The 27,941-nt window shown below is 42.4% G+C and overlaps 1 protein-coding gene across 1 annotated transcript; it reads left to right on the top strand.

Moving 5' to 3' along the window:
* The first annotated feature begins 68 nt into the window (after nucleotides 1–68).
* fgf22 (fibroblast growth factor 22) lies at nucleotides 69–27,800 on the top strand. Its single transcript, XM_085773931.1, has 3 exons — nucleotides 69–1,062; nucleotides 23,887–23,990; nucleotides 25,474–27,800. Exons 1-3 carry the CDS (start codon nucleotides 690–692, stop codon nucleotides 25,666–25,668), a joined length of 672 nt encoding a protein of 223 aa, XP_085630057.1. The 5' UTR covers nucleotides 69–689; the 3' UTR covers nucleotides 25,669–27,800.
* Nucleotides 27,801–27,941: the final 141 nt, after the last annotated feature.

The raw sequence follows: 27,941 nt of genomic DNA on the forward strand, positions 1-27,941 counted from the left end.
ACACACACACACACACACACACACACACACACTCACTCACTCTCTCTCTCTCTCTCACACACACACATTGACACACATACATGCATAGAGTCAGTCACCAACCCTCATTCAACTCCCTCTCAGGTGCAGGCCAGCAGCTCAGACAGGGACCTTGTTCCTATCCAGCTGGAAAGAGCAGAGCATCGCGAGGTGCACATACACACACACATACTTAAACATACAACTACACACACACACACACACACACACACACACACACACACACACATCCACAGACAAACAAATATTCTCTCTCTCACTCACACATCCTCATACATCCCAGGACTTTATCTGTGGACCAAGAAAGAAGAAGAAGGACAACCTGAGAAACAAGAAGAGAGATGAAAGAGGAACTTTTAAAGGTGGATTCCTTAGAATACAAAACCTTATGAAAGGACTGGACAAACAACATCCAAAATAAGACTGAAGATGACAACTGGAGAAACAAGCCTGTTGCTATAGGGAGGCCTGCTGTCAGCCCAGCGTGGAGACCGGTCATTGGTGACATCCAGAGGATCTGCTGTGAGTGCCATTTCCCTCCCTTCTCTCTTTAGGACTCCCACCCTCTTGTCATCTCTCCACTTGGACATCTCCTGATCATCAGCATGCCTACAGCTTGCACAAGGTGCACCTTGGGAGTCTGACCCACCATGTGCAGATGGACGCCGTCCGTAGCTCATCTCTGTCCTGAAGCTGCCTTTGGCACCACCACAACTGCAGCCTCTGCTGGGCGACCTCTCACTCTGCCTAGTGCAGCCTCCCTTTGCCTGGCATGCTTCAGCCTGCTGCTGGTCACCGCTGGCACTGCCACAGGGGCCTGTCCTCCTGGGGTAGGGCATGAAGCTCTTCAGGTACTTGCCGGTGGCATCAACTGTTCATGGACATTGGAAAGGCACACTCGCAGTTACAATCACCTAGAGGGCGATGTCCGACTACGGCGACTTTACTCTGCCAACAAGTTCTTCCTGTGCATTGACAAAACAGGGAAAGTGGACGGCACTCGGCGGAAAAACTACGCAGACAGTAAGTAGCTGGCAGAGCCAGAGTGCATCTAACATCTGCATGTCACGTGTGTGTTGAGTGTCAGAAAACAGACAGGATGCCCTGTGACGTTCTCACTTTTATTGTTATGTCTAAACTTTCTTATCTGTTTGCTTTTATAGCAGTTCATAGGGATATCCTAAGGTTATATCACTGCTGAGCTATTTGTGTTGTGTTTAGAGCAGAAGAGTTGCGTTGCTAGGTAGGAAGGGAATACACTAGTGTGGATTTAGATTCCTCATGGGGCAGCTGGCACTGAGCATATGAGAAAGCTGACTTGAGGAAAGACATTGAGCATCAGTTGTCGATGTAAACTGGGCTTGCATAAAAAGAAAAAAGCTTGAGTTTCAGTGGGGATTAACTTGTCAAAACTGTGATGAAAGTGCATCAATTATGAGTAGCAGGTGTAAATGAAAACACATTTTTCCAACACATGTAAACATGGATCCGTTTGCACTGTTTGATTAGTTATAAGCAAGAGACTGCTGTTTGAAGTCAGTCTGTGTTCTGATCAGTGTATGCCTGTGCATGTGGGTATAAGGAGTAACTTCAGTCTGAACAAGTCAGTTAGACTCTTAAAGGAAATCTGGGCTGCATTTGCCCTTTCTGCGGTGACAGCCATTTGCCATCACATTTTTCTGGTCATCATGCACACAGCTGTAAATCCCTCTTTTGAAACTGCAGCCACTGTGGCTCTGTCTTCCCTCTCAGCACCTGCTCAGACGGGACAGCACTTCCCAACGTACCAGCCACTGTGTTAAGTAGAGCTACCGCAGAGCTAACGCAGGCATGTTATTCTATGTGGTAGCCTGCAGCCTATACACAACCTGAGGTCCAGCAACACCTGGGAAGAGGTTGCTGTCTGAGCAGCGCTGCCTTTTCGGTGTGTCCGTCAATGGCCGTCTTTTATGCTTGACCAGGTCAGATGAGTCGACTCCGCTCGTGATCTGACCTCCCTTCCCATTAGTCACCGGCTGCCTGACTGGATAGCCCTCAGAGACATTTATGCCTTTGACAGTAATATTTATGTATTTGGTCATTAATGCTTTTTTATGCAAGTGAGTGAGTCAGATTTTTCCATACAGCTACTGGGGGCAGGAGCTGCCGCTGCATACAGCTAACAGCCCAGTCAGTCTGATGCCACTGTTTTAGTGAGCTCCAAGCTGCAGACTGGGTGACATTTGTTAACCTGTCAGAATTAGTCATCTGGCAGAATCTTTTCAAACCACACACACTGGTAGGAACTCAAACAGACATGAATTATTACTGTGTTAGAATTGGTCCAGTGGGCTTATCCAAGTTGGGACTTTATTCTCTCATATTACAGTAATAGTAATGTATGTCAGCTACTATAATAAAATATTACTCTCAGACCTTGCTCAAATTTGACACTTTAGAAGTTGTGCTGGATGACTGGTAGCAATTTGGCAACATCAAGGAGTTTAAATTGAAACAAGTGTTCAAAGTCTCTGGAAAGCAACAAAACTGGGCATAGTGAAACTTGTGCCTTTTCCTGCCATATTCATGTCATTTGTGTTTAGGTAGTCGCAGTAGCTCTCTATGAAAAAGTGCAGTCCCCTTAAATGTAATGTCCTCATACACTTTAGCCATCATCCTCTCATTTCCTTTGGTGGAAAGAACGATCCTTTCTGTGCTCACCCAGAGCAAGGGCGTGTACCTGCACCCTGAGCGCTCAGAGCCAAACCAAGGGTCATGTAGCCTTTGCCTTAAATTCAATAAAATTAACCCTGCAGTGAGTCTGTGGTTGTATCTCACAATGGGACAGACCTGGGTTAAGTCTGTGGTCTTGCTCCATTCCTGTGCGAGGCTACTTCCATCACATAACATAGTTTACAATCAGACTTGAAGCCTCCTGATCTGATGCTGTTTCTTGATACTGATATAGTGACGATGCTATAGATAAGAGTGAGGAAGGAAGGAGGAAGTTGTACATATTTAATGAAAGAACAGGGACACAGATACTAGACTGCAACATGTTATGCAGTAACGAGGGTATTTTTATGTTACAAGATTCAATCAATACTTTTGAAATGCTTTTTTCTGTCTGAAGTTAAGTATAAATGTTGATGGGAGTCTTCAGAAAAACACATATATACCGAAAGATGGAAACAGAAATATAATTTTGTTGAATACTGTTGTAAATAGCGCTGCCCAACACAATTTAACAAGCTGTAGATCAGCTCCGGGCTGTCCTCAGCCTGAATGCAACTTCCACAAACACTGCCCAGCAGTATGGCCGACCCCTCCTCTGTCCTCTGTGTTGCCCTTACACTCTTGTCGACACAGCTATATTGCCCCGACAGCTCTGCCTGCTACACCCAGGCCCCGGGCCTCACCTCCACCCCACTCAGTTTTTCCAGCTCCAACTCCCAGCTCCCTCTCAGGTGCAAAAACAGTTGGAATTAGTCAACAGGCTGTCTGCTAATTGAGGTTGGAAAATATTGTATCAATCCCAGTGGAGCAGGGGCATGGAACAGCTGAGGGAAGAGGCAAGAGGGAGAAAGAGTGACTTAGAGCGATGGAGGGGTTTAAAGGATGAGAGAGCTGGACAGAGTTGAAGGGAGATAGAGAAAATGTAAAACATACATGGCAAATCAGTGCATTTTTGTTTACCAGTCTTGCATTTCAGTTCATGAGGAATTACATAGCCCAGGAGTCATTAAAGTGCCTTAGCAGATGTTATTAAAGGACAAATACCAGTTTAAATGCTCTTTTTTGCAGGGTGATGTATCAGTTGCAACAGAGAGGAAGAGTTGAACGTGTATCAGTTACATCTGCAAAATGCTCTTAGTAAAATGTCTTGCCTTATCCAAGCACACATGCAGAAATATCCACAGACACGCACACTAGCGTTTCAGGCATCAGTTCCTGAGGTTTCTTATCAGGATTCAAACATGTTGTAAGCTTATTGAACTCTTACAGTAAAGCATTTGCTAATCAAAGTAGAGAGATAGAAATCAAACAAGATAAATGACCCTACTATTATCTGATAGCACTCTCTAAATATAGATCCATCTATAATTACCAACCACTTGTTCAGCAAAGTTACTAAAAATAACCGGTTGAACTAAGAACATGGAGATACAGAGTACAGTAGATTGAGGGACTGAAGGGGAGGGCATGATGACATGAGTTTCTTTTGACCTATGCAGGGCAAAGCAGAAAATGATTGAGGGGAAAAACACAACCAAGTGTTTACAAAAGCTCCAGAGGCAGGTATGCATCATATCCTGTCCTGGGTCATCGGTCATAGCCTGCTAATTAGACCTAGCTACAGCACAACAGCTGCAGTGGACACACCCAGAAAGTTCTTTATGATCAATTGTAACAACAAATTATTCAACTCAGTAGTGTAGAGACTAGAAATGCTCTACGTCACTCAAGTCAGATTCAGTTCGAAACATGTGTGGTAATTGTAATTCCATGGATGAAATTAAAAGCATGGTTTCTATCTCTTCTCCTTATTTTGTTCCTGAAATTCTCAGTTGTTGTTGTTTTTTTTTTTTAGGGTGTGGGGGTGCACTGCATTTATATTTTTTGTGTGTTTCATTTTTTAATATAAAATTTTAAAAGATGGACTGCTACATTCTGGGCGTGTGTGGCTGAAGGCATCAAAACCTTGTGCAGTCTCCAGGTAGTGACAGCCCATTCACCCTTAGGAAATAAGGTCACTTCGCCACCCTACTATAATCACAGAAGTCACTACAGCCAGACCAGCTCCATTCTGTGCGCTCAACCCTCACAGCCAGGGCGTGTTGTGTTTACCAAATTTCCCTTAGTGTGCAACATCTCGCTGTTTGATGTGAGAATTTTCCAAGTTCATGAGTGTATTTGACTTGGAAGGGGACCCATGGGAAGAAAATCTTCCACCCCACTGAAATATGTTGTGGAAATTATTCAAACTTGTTTTAGACAGGGGAAACTGTCACTCACCAAGGAGAGACTGAGTTAAATTCGAAAATGGGAAAGGACAAGACTTGTGCTGCAGACAGATGACTACATCCACCTGAAGAGTTTGACCAGTCTGACAGCATACTTAGACTGGCACAGATGAAAATGAGCATCTGCACATACATTAGTGGGCCAATTTAGTTGAAGTAATTACATTTCATTTCTGGATTGATTGGCTGGTTTTGTAACTTTAATCACAAATGTGGGGAATAATATATTGTTGAAAAAGGAACTAATCAAACCAAATGTAACAGACCACAATCTGGTTATATATTTTTTTTATGATTAGCCCTTCCTAAGTTGTTCTGAAATTAACTGCTTGCCAGTATTAAATGAATGATTTACTATTTGGCACCATTAAAAATAAATTATTGTCTTGGCTTATGAATTAGAAACCTATAAATCAATTGCTGGAGACATTTGTAGAGCCTAATCAAAAGCAGTATTGAGAAGATACTTAGCTTGTTAGTCTAATAAAACATATTCATTTAGTAAGACAGTATATTTTGCGTTTGTACTTTGGACGAGCTTGTGCACTGAGAGGTCATTGTAGCCACTTTCAAACATCTAAATGTAAAACTTCATCTTCATCTAAAACTCATCTCGTGCACGAGGAGCTAAATATCAGTTCATACGTTATCTAGTCTGCAATTTGGTGATGACGGCTTTAACGTGCCAAAGTGACAGACATTACAAAATGTCTGTTCTGTTCTGTCTGCCATTTCAAAGGTGTAAGAAAGTCTTTTCTGTCCTGGCCTTTCTACATCTTCATCATGACTCACCATCAGTTTTGTTAGAGTGCAGACGGGCATGTATGACTAGATCAACAGCACCGGGGCATAGGAGCTAAAGAGGGAAGCACCTGGCCGAAGGAAGTGCTTTGGTGTTTTGAATCGGGAGAATACACATGTTAATGAGGCTAAGAGAAGGGCTGGGGCGTGCTCTGAACAGTATTGAGGTGGAAATTAAAGGCTAGAAGAGTGCTGGAGCGTTTCCCGTTGCTCATTAGGCATTATGTAAGTTTTCCTCTGGGTCGTCTCGTCTCAACTGTGAGGGGGTTCGTGGACATTTTGGATGCCAACAGGGGGGTGAAATCCCACAAATCATGCATTTATTATCCTCCCCCCAATAAGGACAAGGGAAAATTGACCCTTTGTCAGTTAGTACTGAAGGTCGAAAGCTAGATAGACATCAGTGGCACACGCATGCATGGTGAACACGCATATTCAATCCCTCACAGAAACGCACACACTACTGTCCTGGGAACATTGCAGGACAAGGGTGTCAGTGTCACCCTAATTAGCTGGGCATCGCTGGTTTCTGCCATCAGGGTTTGATATCATGAATGGGCTCTGGAAATGTAGCAATTAGTAGCTAACAACCTTTAGCAGTCTGGCTGTGGCTCCTCCCTGGGATTTACTGGGTTCATCAGCAGGTTTATAGTCTGACTTTGGCTCCAGCAGCCAATTCCTTTATAACATCCCACAGTTCTGGACATCCTGTGGGTGTGAAGGGAGCACAAAAGAGAAGTCTTCACAGTGCCAGTAACCAGCTAGTTGGACCTTAAAACCATTGATAAAGGATGTTTGCACTGAGGCTCTGAAAGGCCTATAAAAAAGGATGAAAATGAATAAAAGGTTAAAATATATTAATTTTTAAATTCTCAAAAAAACAGTGCTAACATAAAAAATGATTACAGTGTGTAATACAGAAAGATTGAGGTTTGACTCTTCAAATATTGTTTGGGCCAGAAAAAATAACCATTATACTTGCTTCTATTTTCCATCTCTTTCCCATGAGTAGTCTATCTGGCTCCATCCAAAAACAACTCCGTCAATGATTTAGTTGCTTTATAAACCATTGTAATGAGCTACAATTAATTACAGCGGGGTAAAGCAATATTGAACAGGGTCAGAGCCAAACTGTACGTTTGCAAAATGGGAGTGAGGAGTTTGGCCTTTCGTTCAATGAGAACACATTAGTTGCTGTTATGACTGTCAGTGCTTTTTTGAAAAAGGTGTAAAATGAGTATTAATTAGATCAGTTGGGAACAGTCGGCCAGCTAGTCTTACTCATGCAGCACCACATGTTTGAAATCATTCGCCAAAGGAAATATTCACCAAGGAGCTGCTGCCACTCACATCATGGACCCTACACATGCACATGCACACACACACATAGACACACACCTCTGCACTGACATAATCAGCCCATTGAGTCAGAGGAGACAGGTCTTGCCTCAACCTTAGATAGACCAAGACAGATTAATGGTTTTGTTTTGACCCTTCCAATAAAGCTTCTCACCTCCCTGCTCAAACTGAGCCAGACATCATGTCTTGGACGGCGTTTAACCACTGGCCCAGGAATAAAGAGGCTGAAAGAGAACCCCTGCTGTAGACGGGTGAAAAAAGAAACAACTTGGCATCCTTAAATACAGCCACGGCTCACTGACTACAGCTACAGGAGTTAAAAGGTGTTCGAAATTGACCTAAAATCTAGACTAGGAAGCAATAATAGCAGGAATCTAATGCACCTGTTGCCACGCAAATATCCCCTGATCCAGATCGTAAAGTAAGCAATAAAAGGTAGTAAAACCTGGTGTCTCAATCATTCTCATAGGTGACACGCAGATAAATCTGGGGCCCTCCACCCTTTGTGTCCTGTGAAATTATGATCAACAGCAGCATGGGAGCTCCCTGTAGACTTTAATCTTTCTCACTCAGCCACAAACATCTCACACAGAAACACAGAGCAACCACAACCTGTGTGACTAAATGGCTAAACATTGACTTGCTGTCAAGCAATAGGGTCATAAAAACCTAGTTTACAACTCCTGTGTAATACACTGGAACAAACTGAAATCATGACACTTCTGTGGGGAAATGGTGCATCATCAATCATCATGGAAATAACATGTTTACGAAATGATCACAGTGATCGGTGCATTAAACAGGGCACAGCACACACTAGAAAGTCTGCGATGACCCAGCATTCTTCATCATGTAAGGTAAAGGTACTTTATTAGTCACATATACAGCTAGTACAGTGAAATTCTTTCTCTGCATTTAACCCATCCCTGAGGAGCAGTGGGCAGCCGCGGTGCAGCGCCCGGGGACCAACTCCAGATTATGAGTCAGTGCCTTTGGTCAGGGGCACTGACTGGAGGATTAACCTAGCCGACATGTTTTTTTTTTTTAGTGGTGGGGGAAACCGGAGCACCCGGAGGAAACCCACGCAGACACGGGGAGAACATGCAAACTCCACACAGAAACCTTCCAGGACCTTCTTGCTGTGAGGCAACAGTGCTAACCACTGTGCCACCGTGCCGCCCCGGCATTATATCATGTGCAGTACGTCTGTGGTCCTGTTTCTGTGTGAGTTATGTGGAGCAATTTTATACAAGACAGCTAGCAGCTCTGTGAAGATTGACTGTACTACTCTGTAGTACTACTCCGAAGAAAAGCAGACAAGTAGCAAAATATTGGACACATTTAAAGTTTGGTCTGATGATGACACTAAAAACAAATTTCAACAAGATCATAAATGTCCCGGCCACACTGTGTAAGGCGTTTAATACTAACTGAACCACAGATGTCAGCCTCAGGGTGGCATAGAAGTCTGAGGTTCACCAAAGTCATCAGTTTATTCTCCATGTACCATAAATTACTGTTCAAACTTTCAGAGATACACACACACATGCACACACACGGAGTAAAGAAGTAATAGAAATAATACAACAAAATTCAGTGAATCTCATGAATATTCGCATTTACCTTGACATATTTCAAACTTTGTATATTTCACTTTCAGCACACAGTGGTTTTCAGTGATGGCATCTGTAACTCTGATATAAAGCAAAGCAAAAGTCCAATTTGTACACATGGTCCACATTCCAGTTGTAAATCATAGGGCAGAGGTCTGATTTGATTATGGGCCACGCACATCCTCATACATGGGTCACAACACAGAAATGCAGACCATATGGACAACTTTGCGGAGACAGTAGACACCTACACCGACTTGAAGTTTGAACTGAAAATTTTTGATTCAAAGAAGTCACTTGAAAAATTCATATTTTGGACGACATTGATTTAAGTGATATTTGACAAGGGGAAATCTCTGTGCTGGAGTTATTTGCTCGTGCCTCTGAGACTGAGAAGCAGAGAAGTCACTATCTGGACTGAATAACTGTTGCAAATGCATTTCCTGAGTGTAGGAGTAGGATAATTAATGCAAATTTGGGAAGGCTAAAAACAGCGACTCCAGTGCAGGTCCGTGCATACCAACATGTTGAGACTGTGTACAACGTCTTCTCTGAACTGCGCTACACACACCCAGTCGTACCTGCTTTTTATCTCTGAGGCCATTCTGCTAAACGACCACGAGCAGGATGTGAGTATCGTGTCAGGGCTCTTTGAATGTGTGTGTGCGTTTAGAATGCATGTGCCTGTGTTTATACTTGTGCCACTGCAGGAGCATGAAGTGGACCCTAAACTGAAAAAGATGTGCGTTTCCGTTCCCTAATGGCTAATATGAACCAGACCTTACCTTGCATTCAATTCAAGCACATGCGTGTGTGTGTGTGTGTGTGTGTGTGTGTGTGTTTACACGCACGATGACATGTGCACACGGGTGTTTTTCCCGTCTGGAAGGCTATACTCCTACTATAACACAGAGGGTGGCAAGGAACACTGTGATATAGCTGAGGCACAGTTATACATCAGGCCTTGCCTGTATGGACACCGAGATATTTGTCCAAAATGCAGCTTCACCATGAGAAAGAGGACATTACATCTTAGGATTTATCCACACTCTTACTGTATGAGAAATCTTTGCATCTAATATTTGAATGACTCAGAAAGAAAAAGTTGCAGGTGTCATACTAGAAGTTTTCTACTGCTTGCAGCTTGCAGTCATCCATAACCAAGCAGGCAGAGGAAATAAATATTCAAATACATGTGGGGCACAAGGTTTTTCTGCCACACTTTTTTTAAGGTGGGGGCTGCTTTAATGTGATACTTCTGGCACTCATTCTGTACCCATCTCTCTTCATATTTATATATATATTTATTTATATATGCATATCTTTCACTATCTTCTCATCTCTTTTTTTGTTTGTTCACCTTTCTCTACCTATCACCATCTATCACCCTCCTGCTGTCTCCATTTCCCCCTTTCATCCCCTGCAGTGGATAGGATTGGGGTCAGGGCCCTTTGACCAGTGGAGCAAGTGACAGCTCTGACATGGCCCTGATTTCACTCTTGTGCCTTCTGTCACCTCCCTGCATGCCCATCTCATTTTAATAATGTAAATATGGTGCAAGCTCAGGCCACAGAGAATATTCTGTGTCCTGGTGCTCACTCACTGGAACCGTGCTGCTGCACACCTGAGCCACACATGCGCGCACACATACTTGGCAGTAGTCTTCAAAAGAAATGGGATGGTTTCGTGAGCGGTTGTAAGCGGTAACAATAAATTATTTCTTTCATAGAGCCCATGAAACATTAAGGGGCTGCCAATCACACCAAAGTGTAGGCAAATGGCAGGTTTAATATTGTGTTCAAGTCATATTGGATTGATGGTGGAGATACACTGAGAAGAGTGCAATTTAGTACTGAGCTTATATAAACTGAAAACTCATAAAATTCTCAAAACTCTTTGGCCTCTGCTGAGTTTTCCACTCTAGTAATGCTGCAGATGCACAAGATGCTGAATTTCCCCACAATGCAACAGGATTGTGCCTTTTATTAGATGCACGATTTCTCTTAGAAAGAAATCATTATCCCAGTATAACAGCATGGGCATGTAGCCTACTACTGTATAGACTGGTGCTTCCTCATTGTGGTTACACCGTGGATATTGATATATTCTTTAATATACAATTGAGAATTATTATTTATCAGTCTTAAATAGTGGTTAATACTTGGGGAATATTTTGTTTTTCTACTGGGACAGGAAGTGGGGTATCTAGCACAACTTCACCAACAAGGTGCATGGTGAAACTGAGGAAAATTTGAAAAAAACAAAAAGCCCAGGCGGCAAAAAGCCCAGGCAACACTTGTAGCTAAGAGAACAACTTTATTTCATTTGACCGACACGTTTCAGCTTGTAGCCATCATCAGGGTCATCAAGCGTTTTTCTACTGGGAGCCCAGTGAAAATGAAGGAGGTTGGGGATATTTCCACTTCAAGTGGCTGAGTCTGGTCTGGACAGACATCCAAACCAGCCACAGATGCAACTCACCATCAATTTAGTGGCACAGGAGAATGAGCTCTAATGTCTAATGTCGATCCCCCTCCCAGAGCAGCAAAGTGCAGGAAACTGCAGAAGCTGTGAGTCACAAAGCTCTGAGCGGGCAGACCTGCTCGTAACTATCTGTGAAGCCTTTGATAGCTCGCCCTTTGCTTGTTACGGATGTGATGCATGATTTGGAGGCAGTTTGCCCTCCCCGTTCTCGCTCCTTGATTAAAGAAAAGGCCTCTTGGACGGTAAAGATTGCAGCCCAGGGTGCACGCTGGCTTCGTTAACCTTTTTCACCTCTCCATCCTTCACCCCACACACTCACACACCCACTCCTTCAGATTGTCCTCTAGTGTTACCTTTGCCCCCACACAGAGTACATTTGTGGTTTGATCAGCCGAGGTCTTTTGCCCTCTGATTCAGCATCCTGGAGGTCCTTAATAACCTGATTGATGATCCATTACATACAATCACAGCTTAACATGTCCAAGGAAGTTTGTGTTCAGTGGGAAAACTACCATGGAGTACATGCTGACAGGACATGTAGGTACAGTCATTTCTCTTTGATGGGGAGTGTGTGTGATTTGCTCCACTCTTTGAGCTGTCACTAATGTAAGTCAAGCTGAGATTTTGTCTGAACTTGTCACACACACACAACGATTCTCTTTTTACACAAGTTTGGTCCCTGTCAGTATAATAATTGAAGTTTCATCGACTGTATACAGCATGTATTTGAAGAGCGAAATTACTTACACACAGACAAAACTGCCTTCCCACACACATGCACAGATGTATCCAGATGTGGATGCTGATTCTGGAGTATTGGGTCAGTCTGTCTGGGGATAAATCAGACAGACTAATCTGTCTTGTGAGGGGATGGAGGGTAATTGGTCACATTTGACCCCCGGCCTTTGCGGACTGTGGGAACGCAGGCTTTATCTACCAGCGGTAATTGGCTAATGAAACACTTCCGCATCTCCTCCACTAGATTGTCATCCAGCGGTTTGTATAGGGTGAGGCATGTGCGTGTTTTTGTGTGGCCGGCAAGTGGCCAAGGGGCACATGTGTGCGGACGAGAGTGTGTGTGTAGTCCAGAGAAAATGGCAGGATGCGGAACTCCCCGTGGCCATCTCCATAACTTTATCAGCAGAATCAGTCTCATGATGCCCGCAGCGTACTGATTCATTGACAGAACACACATTAATCGCTGTGTGGTTGCCATTACAATTTAAATTTAGGTTTGAAGAAGAAATGGTTAAAGCAGAAGTAAGCGATCCAGTCGTTTGGCTAACTTCCTGTCAGCAGATGGAGTTAGCAGTCCCCGCCCTCGTCCCTACGTCACCACATTCACGCGCATCCCTTGGCTGCACACACAGAGAGGACCGCCCCTTTATGCCGTTCTCTCTCCTCATTGGATAATGGTTGTAGGATACAAGGAAAGTTTTCTCCTCGGCTTACAGCAGAGCAGAGTGACTGACAGACCCGTGTTTCAGACCAAACACTCTATAGAAGTGATTACTGTCGGAAGATATAACTATTTAAGACTTATATTAACACAAATATTCCGCTTACTTCTGCTTTAATGTAATTCAAATTAAATCTTTGACCCATAAGCAGGACTTGGGACTGCACACGCTGATAGTGTAGCCAGGACCCGGTGAGTGTGCACAGCTGGTCACAAATATCAAGGTTTAGTGGTGATGCATTAGAGGGTTTTCTTCAGTTTGTGTGATCATCTATCTGGTCAAAGTCATGCCCACATCAGTACAAGGTAAACCAGGGTAGGGAGAGTAAGGTCTGGGGGTGGGGGGTGGCAGTAAAAAAAAAAAAAAAAAAGGCTAAAGTTACGGCGGTGAGACAATGTCTCTGAGGTCCCATCAAGTGAGCCATTCATAGATGCAGGTCTAGCAGTTTGTGAAGCCAGGGAGACACTCGGATAGAGTGGGGCCCAGGGTGGCCTTGTCTTTTTGTCCCAAGCTGACCCCTGCTCTGCCGCCTGGCCTCTGCGCCCCTCACCTGGCCTGTCCCAGCGCACTGGTAACAGGATACCTGTAATTTGCTCTAATGGCCTTTGAAAGACCTGGCTGGGCTAATCCCTGGAGTACTTCTCCCAGCAGCACCGTATAAAAGGGTGGGGGTAACAGGGCCGAGTGCGAGCCCTGAAAGAGGACCAGCCTCTGGTTCGTGTGTGAGAGAATGTCACCCCTTGCGGCCGGGGCTGGGGCCGAGGGAGTGTGGGAGTCAGCTTTCAGCAGATCACCACCATGTGGCTTGTTCACAGGCTCAAAAAAACCAGGCCCAGGCTTGTAGAGGAGTAGATTGTCTCTGGTTTACACCTCCCTCAGTGGCTCAGTCTGGCAGGCAGGCAGGGGGAACAGCCTGAAAACCAGCCTGTGCGCAACTCTGCAAGAGTGCACATCAAATTGTTTCCAGATTCCTTCTGTAGTTTTGCACTAAGGTAGTTCTTCATGGATGACCTTTTGCCCATTCAATAACAGAAGAGATTGATATCCCTAATACTGTAGAGCTGCAATCGGTGCGGAAACAGAGAATGTTTGATGTTAGAAAATACATGCTCACTAAAGAAAAACAGTCCTTGTCCTAGAATATTATACTGCCACAAATTATCTTAAAATTAGAACAAAGCGTTGATAATAATAATAATAATAATAATACTAATAACAATAATAATAATAATAATAATAATAATAAACATTAATGAGCATAAGGCCATGGCCGCTGAATAAAGAATGAGATTAAAAAGACGAGGAAAACAATCTTATCAGTCTCATCTTCACTCTCTTCCCTCCAGAGATTTTAGTGGAATGTGGGAACAGCAAGTGATATGTGGGCAGGGACGAGCAGCCCTCCACCAGTCTTTTCTCTCCTTTCTTTCTTTCTGTCCTTTCTATGCATCACACTCTTTTTTAATGATGGGGTGGGTCCCCTGCAAGGTAATAGTCCCACAAATATGCCGACACAAGCAGACCAGGCCAGTGTGCTACCTTCAGGTAGAGGACACCGACTGTATGCGGCCCGATTTAATTGACAGCGCACAGAGCAATTTATAAAGTGACAGTGTGTTTAGATCTGGCAAAGTTCAAGAGCACAAGAAGGAACAAAGAACATAAGGGAAGCAAAAATAATCCTGTTTCTTATTCCCTTCGCTGCTGCTTAAATTATGTACTTATTTTGTTTGATCAAAGCCAGAACAAGTTGAGTTGTAGGATTCCTAAGTGTCCAGGAATTCAGGGCTAAATTAGGCAAGAGAAACACTGTTCAGACTTCCAGGGAGTCTGAGCTCATTTCAGGAACAGAATCAGATCTCAGGGCCAAGTTGCTTGGCATGTTGTCTTGGATGCGTTGCTTTGTCTAGCATGTGTTGGACGATCAAACTTAGACTGGTCAGTTCAATACTGAGTAAGATTTGTTTTTACCTCCCTGCCGTTATTTTATTGCCTCTATAACAAAAAGGAGCATAGTGACAAATCCTGAGATTTGAAGCAAGGCAAGGCAAGGCAAGGCAAGGCAATTTTATTTGTATAGCCCGTTTTTACAAACAGTTTGTCTCAAAGGGCTTTACATGGCATCGTAACAACATCCTCTGTCCTTAGACCCTCACATCCACTGAGGAAAAACTCCATGGAAAACCCTTTTAACAGGGAAAAATCGGAGAAACCTCAGGGTGAGCAACAGAGGAGGGATCCCTCACCCAGGACGGACAGACGTGCAATAGATGTTGTTACAGACAAGAAAACAGTTTACAGTTTGTCACAGAATGTGCGAAATATGGAAATGCTAGAAGCAGCAGACTGTGCATTTTTTATGTGTGTCTCAGTGTTTTATCCTTTTATTTGTGTGTGTGTATGTGTGTGATCAGTCCAACTGGGCTCAGCTAGGCTGAGCTCAGCCGCAGACATATCTCATAGCTTCTGATGAGGGATGAATAAATCATCCCAGGCTTGTGAAAGTTAATAGGTATGATGCATGTCCGGAGACCTGGTGCAGACAGGCCGGTAGGGAGGGAGTGGAAGGGTGACCCAGGCAGGGACCCAGACTGAGACAGAGAGACCAAAGAGGGACAGTGGAGGAGGAAAAGTGAGGGACAGACGGCCGGGCAGTGAAAAGAAAGAGGGCAGATGGGAGACAGGCAGAGAGAAAGACAGGTACATTTTGTAGGAATGGAGGGAGTTGCTGACCGACAGCTGCTGTGCTCTGCAACACAGAGCCACACACACACACACACACACACACACACACACACACACACACACACACACACACACACACACACACACACACGTATAGACCAAAATACAAATCCTCCTCTGGAACAGTAGTGCAGTCAGAGAGGCAGTCACAGCCTCTGTTAAAGAGACTGTAAATTTTTGTTGCTGTCCAGAGCGGGTTGGTCCATTAAACCGACGAGGGCATTGCATCATATGTATTTTGAGCCTGGTCACACTTATTCAAACAAAAATATATGCCATCATTTCATTAGTATGTGTGTGAAACATTGTGAACGGTGACTTAACAGGGTGTTTTTTGCATAAATAAAAGGGAAACCCCAACTAAAGCCTCCCTCCTCAACTCTAACCAAAATAATAAAGCCTAACCTTTGTGGGACTAAACCAACAAATGAAAAGCATGAAACAGTTTCCCCTGACATTGATCAAAATGGTAAAGATTGACCTTAAACCTCTTAAAACTTCACAAAACCCTCACTAGATTTCACAGTTTGTTTGTTTTTGCCAAACTTTGAGGTCTCTAAGTTTTGGTTGGTAAAGCAACACAAAACTAAACTGAACTGAAATGACCCTTTCCTAACAGCTCAAGAAAATACATTTTCATAAAGACAACACTGAAGTTCTGAGCATTAATCTTCTGTGTAAAAAGAACCTAAAATATATGCTTTTACTTATAAAAACGCCTTGTCAAGTCAAAGAAGACCTAAACTATAATGTCACTCAAGGCATAGGGTAGAAAATTGTTCTGGCACTCCAATCAGTCATGTCAGAACAGGTAGGTATGCCTTTAAAAGCAGATGTAAAACACCTGCTCTGACATCACTCGGTGGGGCGTGGCCAGTAGCTGCAGGGCTCACATGTTCCACCACTGACTTCCTGTAGCTTTTGACCAGTGGCGGCCAGTTCCTTTTCTTGACTGTTACTGTAGTTTTAGCAACATCACGGCTTAAACTAATCAAAGACCTACTCAGCAATCAAACAGTTCCACTACGACTTTTTTCTCAGAATATCTGTTGATGAACTTTAGGGTTAGTTTTCGGTGGTAAAAAAAAAAAGATGTATTTTCAGTAAAACTTGAACTGATTTTTTGAGTTGTATCTCTGCTCACTTGTAAGTTCACTCTGTCTGTTCTAGTCTCTGCCAGTTACTTAGGGCAATATCTGCCTCTTCAGCTGCTAAATGCTCCACTACATTTGCCAGCTAGTTACTGACTTTGTCTGTTTGCCGTATGGTGCTGATCAGATGGTGTTCAGTGGGCTGTTCCAACAAAAGCAGCTGCACGCTGGGACTAAAAATGGTGCTCTGAGATTGAACCAAGAGCAGTTGCAGGCTGTAGAGCTTAACAATCAGCTGATGTTAGTTATAAAGCTCTGTGAGGATGTACAGTACGTCTCAACTGCATTGCACTAATTCAGAGATGTTTGTCACAATGGACAAAGGGCCATATCGTGGATGTAAATGTCAGCTGGTGGCTGTGTAAGAAGAGGTGCAATGCTGTAGTGCCTCCCTGACCTGTACTCTATTCAGGTCATTAGAAATAGGCTACATATAGCCAAAAGACTGATGATTACCTTTAAGTACTGTAATATAAACAGACTGTTCATCCAGTCTGTGCTGATTTGTGTTCATGCATACTTGTCAGCATACATAATATGAGTGTAAAGCCCACAGTGTCATAATTTTTGGGCTGCATGTCAACACAGACTGAGTTGAGTTGATGACTAAATGTATGTCATATAGACATGAAGCCATGTGGAAAGTAATGATTTGGGCTGTAGTCCCAGTCACTTTAGTAATTCTTTGCAAACATAAAAAACTACCTAAATGTGTGGAAAGTTTGGTATAGCTCAACCACAGGTGCTTGTATTAAACAATATAACTGACTTTCTCCCATTTTAAATCAAGCTCACTCTCAGGAAATGATCTATGTCCTTCGAAGCAACTCTGTAATTTTTCCACAGCAAATTGAATATCAGCTTTCATATTAGCCACTCACTGCACTGACCTGGTATCATGAACTGCAAAATAGAAATATCAGGCTTCCGTCATATGAGATTCTACCAATCGATATGACGTTTTTAGAGGATAAGGAATGTAATATATAGGCATGCAGTTTGGTTATTTATTGGATGTAGTGATTTATAATTTCTTTTGACAGTTCACCTAATCAGTCCTAGTTTGACAGTTCACCTAATCAGTCCTAGTTTGACAGTTCACCTAATCAGTCCTAATATATATTTCAGTGAGCACACTTCTGGAAAAGGGCTTAGAGTATTGATCATGTTATGTCCCCTGTGTGCCCTCAGAGCTGCTGACTGACAGCGGCAGGGATTCTTGATGATACACATTTTCCCTTAGATTTGATCGTGCACTACACGCTGAGGGCCAAAGTTTTGTTGTCAGGACATAAACAATGTACTCTGCCCTAAATCAATGTCACAACAATTATGTTTTATGGGCTATTAAATGAAAGGACAGTGTGGAAACATTGCTTGGATTTTTTGCCCGCCTTTCAGACCGTAGGTAAAGACACTAGCATATTTACAATACTTGAAAAGCAATGCTTCCATGTTGAAGTATTTCATTCATCCGTGCCAACACCCTTTTTGGCACCTGTAGGCATCTGTATGCTTCAAACTGAATAGGTAGCGTAGCCTAACATGTGGTTGGCCTGTCAAAAGGCAAACATCTTTGCACCTTGTGTTAAATTCAAAGGAGCTGTTTAAAACATTACAAGTAGCTTCTTCCTGGCTGCCTCGCCAGCCTTTCTCCCAGAATCTCTCAAAGATTTATGGTGTTACACTCAGATCTACAGATAAAGCACGGCTGAAGTAATAGTGTCAAGAATTACGTGGTCTGATACAGTATACAACCCATAGGAGTGTCTCCTGAAATAGCACCAATGGTGGTGGCATCCCAGCTACTCATCACCATGATTACAATAATAAACACGTGGTTAAGGTTATGGAATGGTCACAGCTTGGTTAGGCTTAGGCACGAAAACAATTTGAAAAGATCGTAGTTTTGGGTTAAAATAATTTCTTCCTTAAGGTTGGAGGACATTTGTTGTCATGGTTACAATAATAAACATGTAGTTAAGATTGTGGGGTTGCCATGATTAAAAGACACGGTGATGACTAGGTGAATGATTTCAAACAGGAAAAACTTTCCTCTTTGAGAAAGTACTGTGTTTTGCCAATCCATCTGCCCATCCCAGCGTCCTCGTGTGTACTTTATCCTGCTCCTGTCATTACTACGACCACTAGAGGTCGCCTAACAATAAACATAATTATGGGTCATAAAATTCTGGTTGCACAGACGATGTCTGGGCTCGATTTTGACATTTTTCAGACACTGCCAGATGACTCAACAAGAACACACAGTCGTTCAGCAAGACCAGGAGGGCAAGATGGAGGGCATAGAGGGCTTTTAGTGAACTGACATCAAAAACACTGTATCGTTACAAACAATTACTAAAGCTTGACTAACTAAGCTGTATTTGAATGTATTTCCTTGGATATCGATGCAAATTTGACACCATCGGGAAGGCAGAATTAGAATAGCCCTGATTTCCTTGCAAAAAAAAGAGTAGAAAAATAGACAATTAAAGATTGTAGTGGTATCCACAATGCAATGTCTGACTGTCCTCTGGAATTAACCAGGTCCTTACCAATCATTTATTGGCATTATACTGTACGTTCAAGGGTTAATTCGCAAGTTTCCATATCACAGCACCTGTGAAGGCCTCCACTAGAGCTCCCGTTCTCATGGTAATCTCTCAAGGTGTTTAAAGCAATAGTGAGTGATGCAGCCTTTGTCTGTGCTGATACACACAGGCGGCTGCTTCGCCCAGTACCAGACCCTTCGAGGGGGTCATGGCAGATCAAAGGTGCTGGTCACAGCCATTAGGCCCAGCAGCCCAGACCCGACATGAAAAGCTTGTGTTTTGAAAAGGAGGGCAGAAGGAAAAAAACAACAGGGCCCTCTTCATTTAAAAAGCAAGCAAACTGTGAAATAATTGAAAAGGTATGTCAATCAAGAGCAGGAGCACAGCGGGAACCCTGAGATTCCCAGGCTCTGCTCTGGTCGAGCACTGAGCCATGGAGGGCTGCTCAAGGGGGCAACCCAAGAAATTAAAGACCTGGGAAAAGGAACAAAAAGAAGACAGGAGGAAAGGAGCAGAAAATTCTCTTTTTCTCACTCTTTGCTCAGTCTTTCACTCTTTTCTGCTTTAAATTTGTGATGGAAGGAACCATTTTGCCACACTTTGTAGAGCCCTATTGAAAATGCCTGGTCATTAATAAGATCTTGGCTAGCTCTTCACCTCTCAGGTGAGTAACAAAGACTTATTGGGAGGGGGGAGGGAGCCATTGGAATCGCCTGCCCCCACCACCCAAACCCCCCATCTTATAACCAGCACCTTCACCCTGTACTCCCTCCCTCCTCCTCCTCCTCCTCCCCCATACCATGAGTCTGACAAAAGGGAACCCCGTGAGAGTGTCTCTCTCTTTCCTTTCTGCCTTTTTTTTCAAGGTCAGAAAAGGCTTGAATGATCTGACGATGGGCTAACGTCCAAAAAATGGGGAACGGAAAGAAAAGAAAGAGTAAAAAAAAAAAAGACTGGGTAAAAGACTTTTTCTATGCTTTTAAAAATCCCAAAGAGGAGAAATAAATGGCAAGTCCACAGTTGACTAGACATGTATAATGCAGGATTTGCTTGTAATGGCAGCTTGAGCTTATTGACAGTCTCAGCCAAAACATGTCAAAGGTTAAGAGATCTTGCCAATTGCAAGAGGGAAGCCAAAAGTAGCCAACCTTTTTCATGAGCTCAATAGGGCCATCAGTTGATACTTGCTCAGCAGAACACAGGGAAGAGGTGACCTGCAGTTTCCAATGCAATTCAGGGACAAAGAGCTAATTTGTCTCCATTGTCTTTCACTGTTCGGTGTAATCGTGATATTGTAAAAAAGATTTAAAACATTTCTTGAATTAAAATGATTTAATTTTCACTTTCAATTTCTCTAAATATATAGTCAGCTGCTACTCTAATACAAGAATGATTTTTTTACAGCAAATTACATGAGTTGATAAGAGGACGATGGACACTTATATGAGCATGTGACCCATCCATTACTAAATTGATGATTTACCAAAACTACAACATTAAATTGTGTGGTTTTCCCAAAAATTGTTACTGAGGAAATCTCTAGGCGTAACATCTTTAAGGTTTAAATAAATCAAAATGAAGATGTGTACTTCAGCAATATCAACAATATCAATAGTAAAGCACATTTCTTCAAGTCTGGAGGCTAAACTCAGCATTAAGCCTTCCTTGCAGTAGTATTTGGATTTCAGCAGTTAGGGAAACCCTAATAGCCTAAAATACCTCACTCTGATTTCTCAGGCTTTGAACACAATGAAGTGACTTTTCAAAGGGGGGACTGTGAGTTATATGGATCTAACTGGTCTTTATAGATGTGTGGTCAAGCGTTGAGAGCCCAAGTGATTCCTCCAGACAATGTGAAATCCCCATTTTATGTCCTCAGAGCTTTTGTGACTGCTGACTGCTACACTGCCACCTATCAATGAAGTGACAAGAAGGGTACCTTAGTCTTACGAATCTTGAAGAGAGAAAGGACAATATTTAATGTGCCCTAAGGACATGAAGTGCTTCACAAAATGATTTCTAACAAAACATATTGCTACAGATATTAGCTTGCAGAAGCCACTACTTCCTTCACCATGGTGTAAAAAAGTTCATTAAGAGTACATTTTTGATTAATTTCAGTCTATTTTCTGGTGTGAAGTGTTTTGTTAGATTTTTTTTTTACCCTTAAAATCTGAGATGTTACTGTTTTCAGCCAACTTGTGGATGTCTCAGATGTGACAAACATGCTTCATACACACCTACTGTGCCTGGAACTCAAACCAGCAAATAATGGCAATTACTGCTGGCACCACTTTCAGGCACCAGCGGTTTTCATTGGCCTGGACTAATCCCCCATAAATCCTTGCAGTGCTCCAATCACCAGCCGGGCCTCAGCTAATTGCTTATGAGTCCCTCGCACACTCCAGGTGCCATGATAGCACACCCGGTGTTTGTAAACACAGCTCGTAAAGAGGAGGCTGCCATCAAAGTGTTAATATTTCCTTGGAGGATCAGAGGTAACGTGCAAATGATGGGGGTGCAGCTGGGCTGATACCTAGACAGACTAAACTGAGGCGTCCCCTCCTTCCCTGCAGCTGTGGCAAGCGGCAAGAGGGCTTCATTTACACGCTCCTGTCAGAGAAGAAAGACACTCAACAGGAGTTTGTTTGTTTACCATCCCCGTCTTTTTACTCTTTGTACTCCTTTGTTTCTGTGTCTGAAGTAGATGACCTCACTTGGTAAGCACGACTAGTGATGTTCAGAGCTGCAAAAAAAAAAAGTTTTGTGTTTAGCAAGATTGGAGCAGCAGGTGTGTGTCTGAGACCAGCAAAAGTAGAAACACTGATATTAGCAGCAGTCCTGTAGAGAGGATGGAGTAGAATCATCTTTGTGCATGTGATTATAATGTTGGTGTAATCTGTATGATATGAGGAAAAGGTGATAAAATAATCACAGCATGTGAGCAATAGTTTTTTTTTATTCAGTGTAAGTGATGGAGAAAAACATCTACAGTACTTGTTCAATAATGTTTAGTTAAAACAAAACAAATCAAATGAAGTAGGTAAAAATCAGGCCTACGCCCTATTGTATACAAAGTCTATGTAGGGGAAGTTGAGGTGGATGGATGGATCAGTCAGACAGTGCGCATTTTTTGTAACCATGATTTTCCAGGCAATCAAAGATCCCATAACCTTAATGAAGAAAGCTAGTTGTAATCCATAGTCTAAACCAAATTGTTTTAGTGCTTAAACCTAAACTAAACTTCAGTCACAGGCTAGCATTGCCAGATCATTGTTCAACTGTGATTGGTTAGTATTATAATGGTTTTGGGGGGCACAGAAAAATCATGTCATCCAGCCAAAAATGTTCCTGTGTCATTCTAGAGTCTGTGAATGGTCAGTATATTTTTTCAGTTCATGTTTGGAAAAATGTGAATATATCCTGGTCTAAACAAAAATATAACTAGTTATTTCACCGCCTTTCCAAAGAAAATTTGGATTAGCACAAATAAATAGATATAAAATGTGCAGTGCAAAGGGAGTAGCACCTACAAAACCCCTGGTGTGCGTGTTTGTTTTACATTGCTGGGTGGGTTTAATAAGCGAGAATATTCAGGAACTCTGTCACTGCCCTGTACAAGATCTGTGGTTGTACAGAAGCAGCAGGGGGTTAGTCAGTTGGTACTGCTTTTTATGACCCCTTCATTTCCTACCAGCTTTGGGTCAATCCGTCCTTCAGCACCTTGATCTGGTGCTGTGTTTACAGCTTCTGCCCAAATGCAACAATCCCTTTTCACAGAATATTCAGCAGTGCCCGGCCCTTGAGCAACAGGATTAAATGTTTTCTCTGCACATATGTGGTTTCAGGGGTGAAAAAAGAAGATTTCTTGCTCTGATTAGATAGCAGGCCACATCAGGGTGCTTTTGAAGGTGTAAGTGGGCAAATCACGCCGGAAAAAACAGCATGAAGAGAGCTTCATCTTCAGCAATTAGTTTCTATTCAACACCCTGCGGTAAGCCTTCAGGTCATCTCCAAAACATCTCCCTGTCGTAGCCATGACAATGGGTGTGTGCCTTTATTTTTGTATGTGGATAAAAACCAGAACAAGAGGCAGCCACATGGGACTTGTTTGCAATCAGTGCCCAGAGGAAACAATTACCCCACCAGCTCAACAACTTTTTCATGGGGTGAAGTGAGTTAGAGAGGCTGCTTAAGTGGCCAGCAGACATGGGTTTGTGTCCCTCTGTAAACAACATTGGGTATCATCACGATAGAGTGTCACATCTGGAGTCGGGAGGCTTTTATGGGAGCATGTGGCAAGGCAGACTGACATAATCTGTGTCTGCTACACAAGTGTGTGAAACAAATGTTTATGGAGTTCAGGACATGGTCTGTTATTGGAGTGCAGAAGTGGATCAATGGAAATGAAACTATTTGAAAAAATATAATGCGCACAAACTTTTACCTGTTGATCTAACTGATAAGTATGGTCAGTGTCCTCACAAAGAGAGCTCTCTCCTGCTGTTGTCCCTGCCCTGTGAGTCTGAGTGTGTTTTTCTCTTGTCTTGGGGTCTCTTTCCCCTGAGCATATGGCTGTCTGGTATTCTAATCACTAATGATAGAGCGGCTTTTGATGGGGAAACTCCCAAAGCTTGATGTTTCTAACCCAGACTCTTGTTCCCTCTTTTATTTTCCAGGCCTGATGGAAATCCGATCTGTCAGTGTGGGAGTTGTTGCCATCAAATCTGTCAGCACCGGGCTGTACTTAGCCATGTCCAAGAAAGGCACGCTCTTTGGATCGGTGCGTATGCAACCTGGCAACATTGTTTTGTGGAGGTCAAGATGGGATGGCTGGGAAGGGGAGAGGGGGGTGATGGAGGCATGTATGTATAGGGGTCCTTGAATGACTGTCTATCCAAACATGTTTGATTCTGCTGGAGTGGAGAGAAATCTCAAGAATCTTCTGCGAGAAAGTCCAGAGAAAGGTCAGAGTTACTATCAATAACTGCTGTACACCTGGGCCGTGGTTGACGATACCTGCAGCTTGAGTTGGCTTGTTACACTGTCAAAATAGATATACCAGAGAAAAGAAACTCAACCAACAATGACAAAGAGCCAGCTGGTCTCTTTTAACAGTCTTTGCATGCCATCCGCCAATTGTTGCTTTGCACACCACAGCTTTCAAAAGTAATCACTCTTCTTTGTTAAAATCACACACCACATATCAGACCTAAGGTGTGTGGTGTCTAGCTTGTGTATTTACATCTTTGAAAATCAGGGACGAGCCGGCAATCAGTCAGCCAGTAGTGATAAGACACATGCCTTCAACAAAGTAACACTGAAGACGGGACAGAAATAGACCTGAAGACACAAGGGCGTTCCTGCCATCATCCCATAATAACAAAAAGGCAGGTGAATCACGCCAGGCTCATACTATCCTGATGCTATCACACACACAACCTCATTATGGCAGCATGATAACCATCTGGAGAAGGGAATGCAGCAAAACCACTTGTGGTTATATTCTGGTTAATTTGAAAGCCTTAAAGGGTCACTTCACCAAATCATACACGCACATACCCAAAAAACATATTTTCTCACTTACATTTATTTGCCAAGGTTTTAGGATATCAACTCTAAGAATTCTTCTGTGAACCCAATACAATGTAGGTGCAGAAATGAAAATGTCCTTCCAATAACAACGTCCCAGTTACCCTTGATATTTCACAGACCTCACTGTCATCATTTTCTGTCAGTGATCGACTTTCAGAGATCGCTCCCAATAAAAACTTAACTGTGAGGTCTGTGGATTATCCTGAGTAACCAGAACATTTTTGCTGGAAAGACACACCAGTATTGGGGTCAATTCTAGTGTTTCAATGCTTTGAGCAGCACAACTAAATTTTATTTAGGCCCAAAATCATATCAGGTGAAAATGAAATTTCAGAGACTTAAGTTTAAAATGTCACATCTTAAACATCACTATGGTAACAGATTTAAAAAAAAAAATGGAACAAGTGTTGGAGAACCAACTCTTCAGTACGAGACTAAACACATCTATGGCTGTAGAAGGACAAACCTAAGCTAAATTCTTTGTAATGAGAAACTCACCCCATCAGCTACAAACAACTTGAAAGTCATTTACTGCAACAACAGACATTAACCTTTGTGCACCTGTTGGAAGTTGGCTGGGTATAGCACAGCAGCCTATAACTATACACTATACAACTATACATCTGCTATTACCTCCTTAACCTCTCACGTCCTCCCCCCTCTGATCACAGGTTAAATACAACCCAAGCTGTAAGTTCAAGGAGCGCATTGAGGAGAACGGCTACAACACATACGCCTCCCTTCGCTGGAAGCACGGTGGCAGGCAGATGTTTGTTTCACTGAATGGGCGGGGGAAGCCGCGGCGAGGTCACAAGGCTCGACGAAGACATCCGTCTACTCACTTCCTGCCTATGCTCCCGTCCTAGCCACCCAAGTCTGAACTCTGACCGGCAACTGGCTGGCTCACCTGTCTCTTCACACTAGTGTTGATCTAGTTGTGACAACGATCTTTATTTTTATTATTCCATCCTCCTGTCACATAAATGAATTTTGTCGAGGTCTGTAACATTTGTAGAGCTAGTGTAATATGTATTTTAAGTTATTTTCTCCATTTTCTAATGGTGTTCAGTAATACAGTCCAATATGGTAGGATTATACTATCTTCAGACATCTGTCAGGCCATTGTACAGTATACATCTGTATACGTCTGTGTGTCCGAAGTGCAAGTGGTGTTTGGGGGATTTTAAGAGACTTTAAGAGGGCTGAAAAGTGACGGCAAGGCTGAGAAACAAAATGTGGCTCACCAGTTTGTTTTTGTACCTAATTTCAGATGTTCAGCTAAATAAGAAGGGAAGCACCTAGTATGGTGTCAATCTGAAATGAAAAGTATCATTGAAACAAAGACTCAACCCTGATATCACTACAGATCTAGCTAGCTACAAATCAGGGCCATACCGGTGAGGACACTGAGGTCACATCAGTGGTATTTTGGGAAGTCTCGAGCATTGTGGGGGTGTGGAGATTAAAAAAACAAAACAAAAAAAAAACGACATTCAGTATGGTGGGTGGTTCATGAGCTGATTTAGACTAATATTGTATGATATTGTATATCTGGCCTTACAAAAAAGAGCAAGTTAATCATATCATGTTAAACACATTTTTCATCCATGTAGAGTAACGTTTCAGATACATTCCCATACTGATTGATGTTCAGGTATGTGAAACATACATGTGCAACATATGTGAGTGAGTACATGTCATAAATTCCCATATCTATCGCATCTGAATTCACATGTCGGCAAAGAGGGATTAGTGTACATTTTGCATGTGAAGTGTGAGTGTCAAATTCGCTACTTTTGTGTGGCAAAATCTGCTTGGACTCATGACCTCAGTATTTCTGAAATCCTGGCTATGGCCTTGCTATAAATCAAACATGGTAACTCTTTGCCTGGGATATACTGACGCTACTGGATAAGATGAGATGAAAAGTTCATCTGACTCATTCAGCACATTTTACATGCACAAAAATATAGCTTTTTGCCCTTATTCTACATGGCCAATGAAAATGTGCAGAAATTCATTTTTTTTATTCTGCTGTAAATCAAACATAGCTGTGGTATTGACATACATATCACAAATGCCCAGTATACATGTCCAAATGATGCGAAAACCTTTAAAACACCAGTGCATATCACAAGTGTAAAATCAGAAATAAGGACAAATTCATAATTTCCAAACAGTTTATGTTGTTTACGTGACCTGAATCCAATTCCTAACATTGTCCAATTCAGAATAACATTAGTGTGCATGTAAACATACTGATTGATACATAGCTAAATATACTGTTCTGTCTTTATATGTACATGTATGACAAGAACACAACAGGAACTAAGCTAACTACTGGGATAACAAGCTGGATCTCCTGAGTTTATTTGTCTGTGCGTGCTTCTGTCGGACTGATTCTCCCATCCATCAACCCACAGCAAATAGGTTAGAAATCTGTATCTCTGAATCTTGAGCCTTAGTTCAGTGTGAAATAAGTAATATCAGATTTGAGTCATTTCATGCATTATAATGGCTGTAGATACACCAGACATCACATAGCAGCAGCTTCATTAATTTTGTTCACAGTAGTAAATGGTTATTACATACATGCCTCTCTGTCAATTCTTGCTAACACTTTCTCAACAACAAAGCTGTTGCTAATAGAACATTTAATATATTTAAAACATTTTGTACTCTTTAACTGTTTGAGGTTAATGTTTAATGTTATTGTTGACTTTTGTGTTGGATTGTAGTCCTACTGTTAAAAAAAACAAGGGAAAAGTAATTGTATTCAAGTCCATATTCAACTCATTTTGTATGGTATTACTACTGGATATTGGTACATTTGTGATCCAATTATCATGAACTGTTTTCCAGTTATAGGCCAGTGATAGTAGGTTGTATATAAGGTCAGATTCTCTGAACAAAAACAGTCTTTAGATTCATTTTGGCAAAGTGAAATCATTTGAGTGCCTTGGTCTTGGTAAACTTCAATAAAAAATGTGGATACATCATGAGTCATGGCTCACTCACTTATGCTACTGAGCCTTATTTAATCATCTCTCCCAAATTTTGAAGTGCAAAAACACCATTTTTATCTTGTCTTGTGCATGGCACTGATTGTCAAGTGCTGGTAATGTCTCCATCAGAGCTC

The sequence above is a fragment of the Trachurus japonicus genome, chromosome 4 (genome assembly GCF_045865225.1).
Source record: "Trachurus japonicus isolate A0001 chromosome 4, Traja_1.0".
NCBI classification, from domain to species: Eukaryota; Metazoa; Chordata; class Actinopteri; order Carangiformes; family Carangidae; genus Trachurus; species Trachurus japonicus.

Excerpts from the sequence above, each read along its gene's own strand:
- fgf22 (XM_085773931.1), top strand. The coding sequence starts at position 690 with ATGTGCAGATGGACGCCGTCCGTAGCTCATCTCTGTCCTGAAGCTGCC. Across the intron at positions 1,063-23,886 it reads GCGGAAAAACTACGCAGACA|GCCTGATGGAAATCCGATCT; the intron begins GTAAGTAGCTGG and ends TTTATTTTCCAG. Across the intron at positions 23,991-25,473 it reads AAGGCACGCTCTTTGGATCG|GTTAAATACAACCCAAGCTG; the intron begins GTGCGTATGCAA and ends CTCTGATCACAG.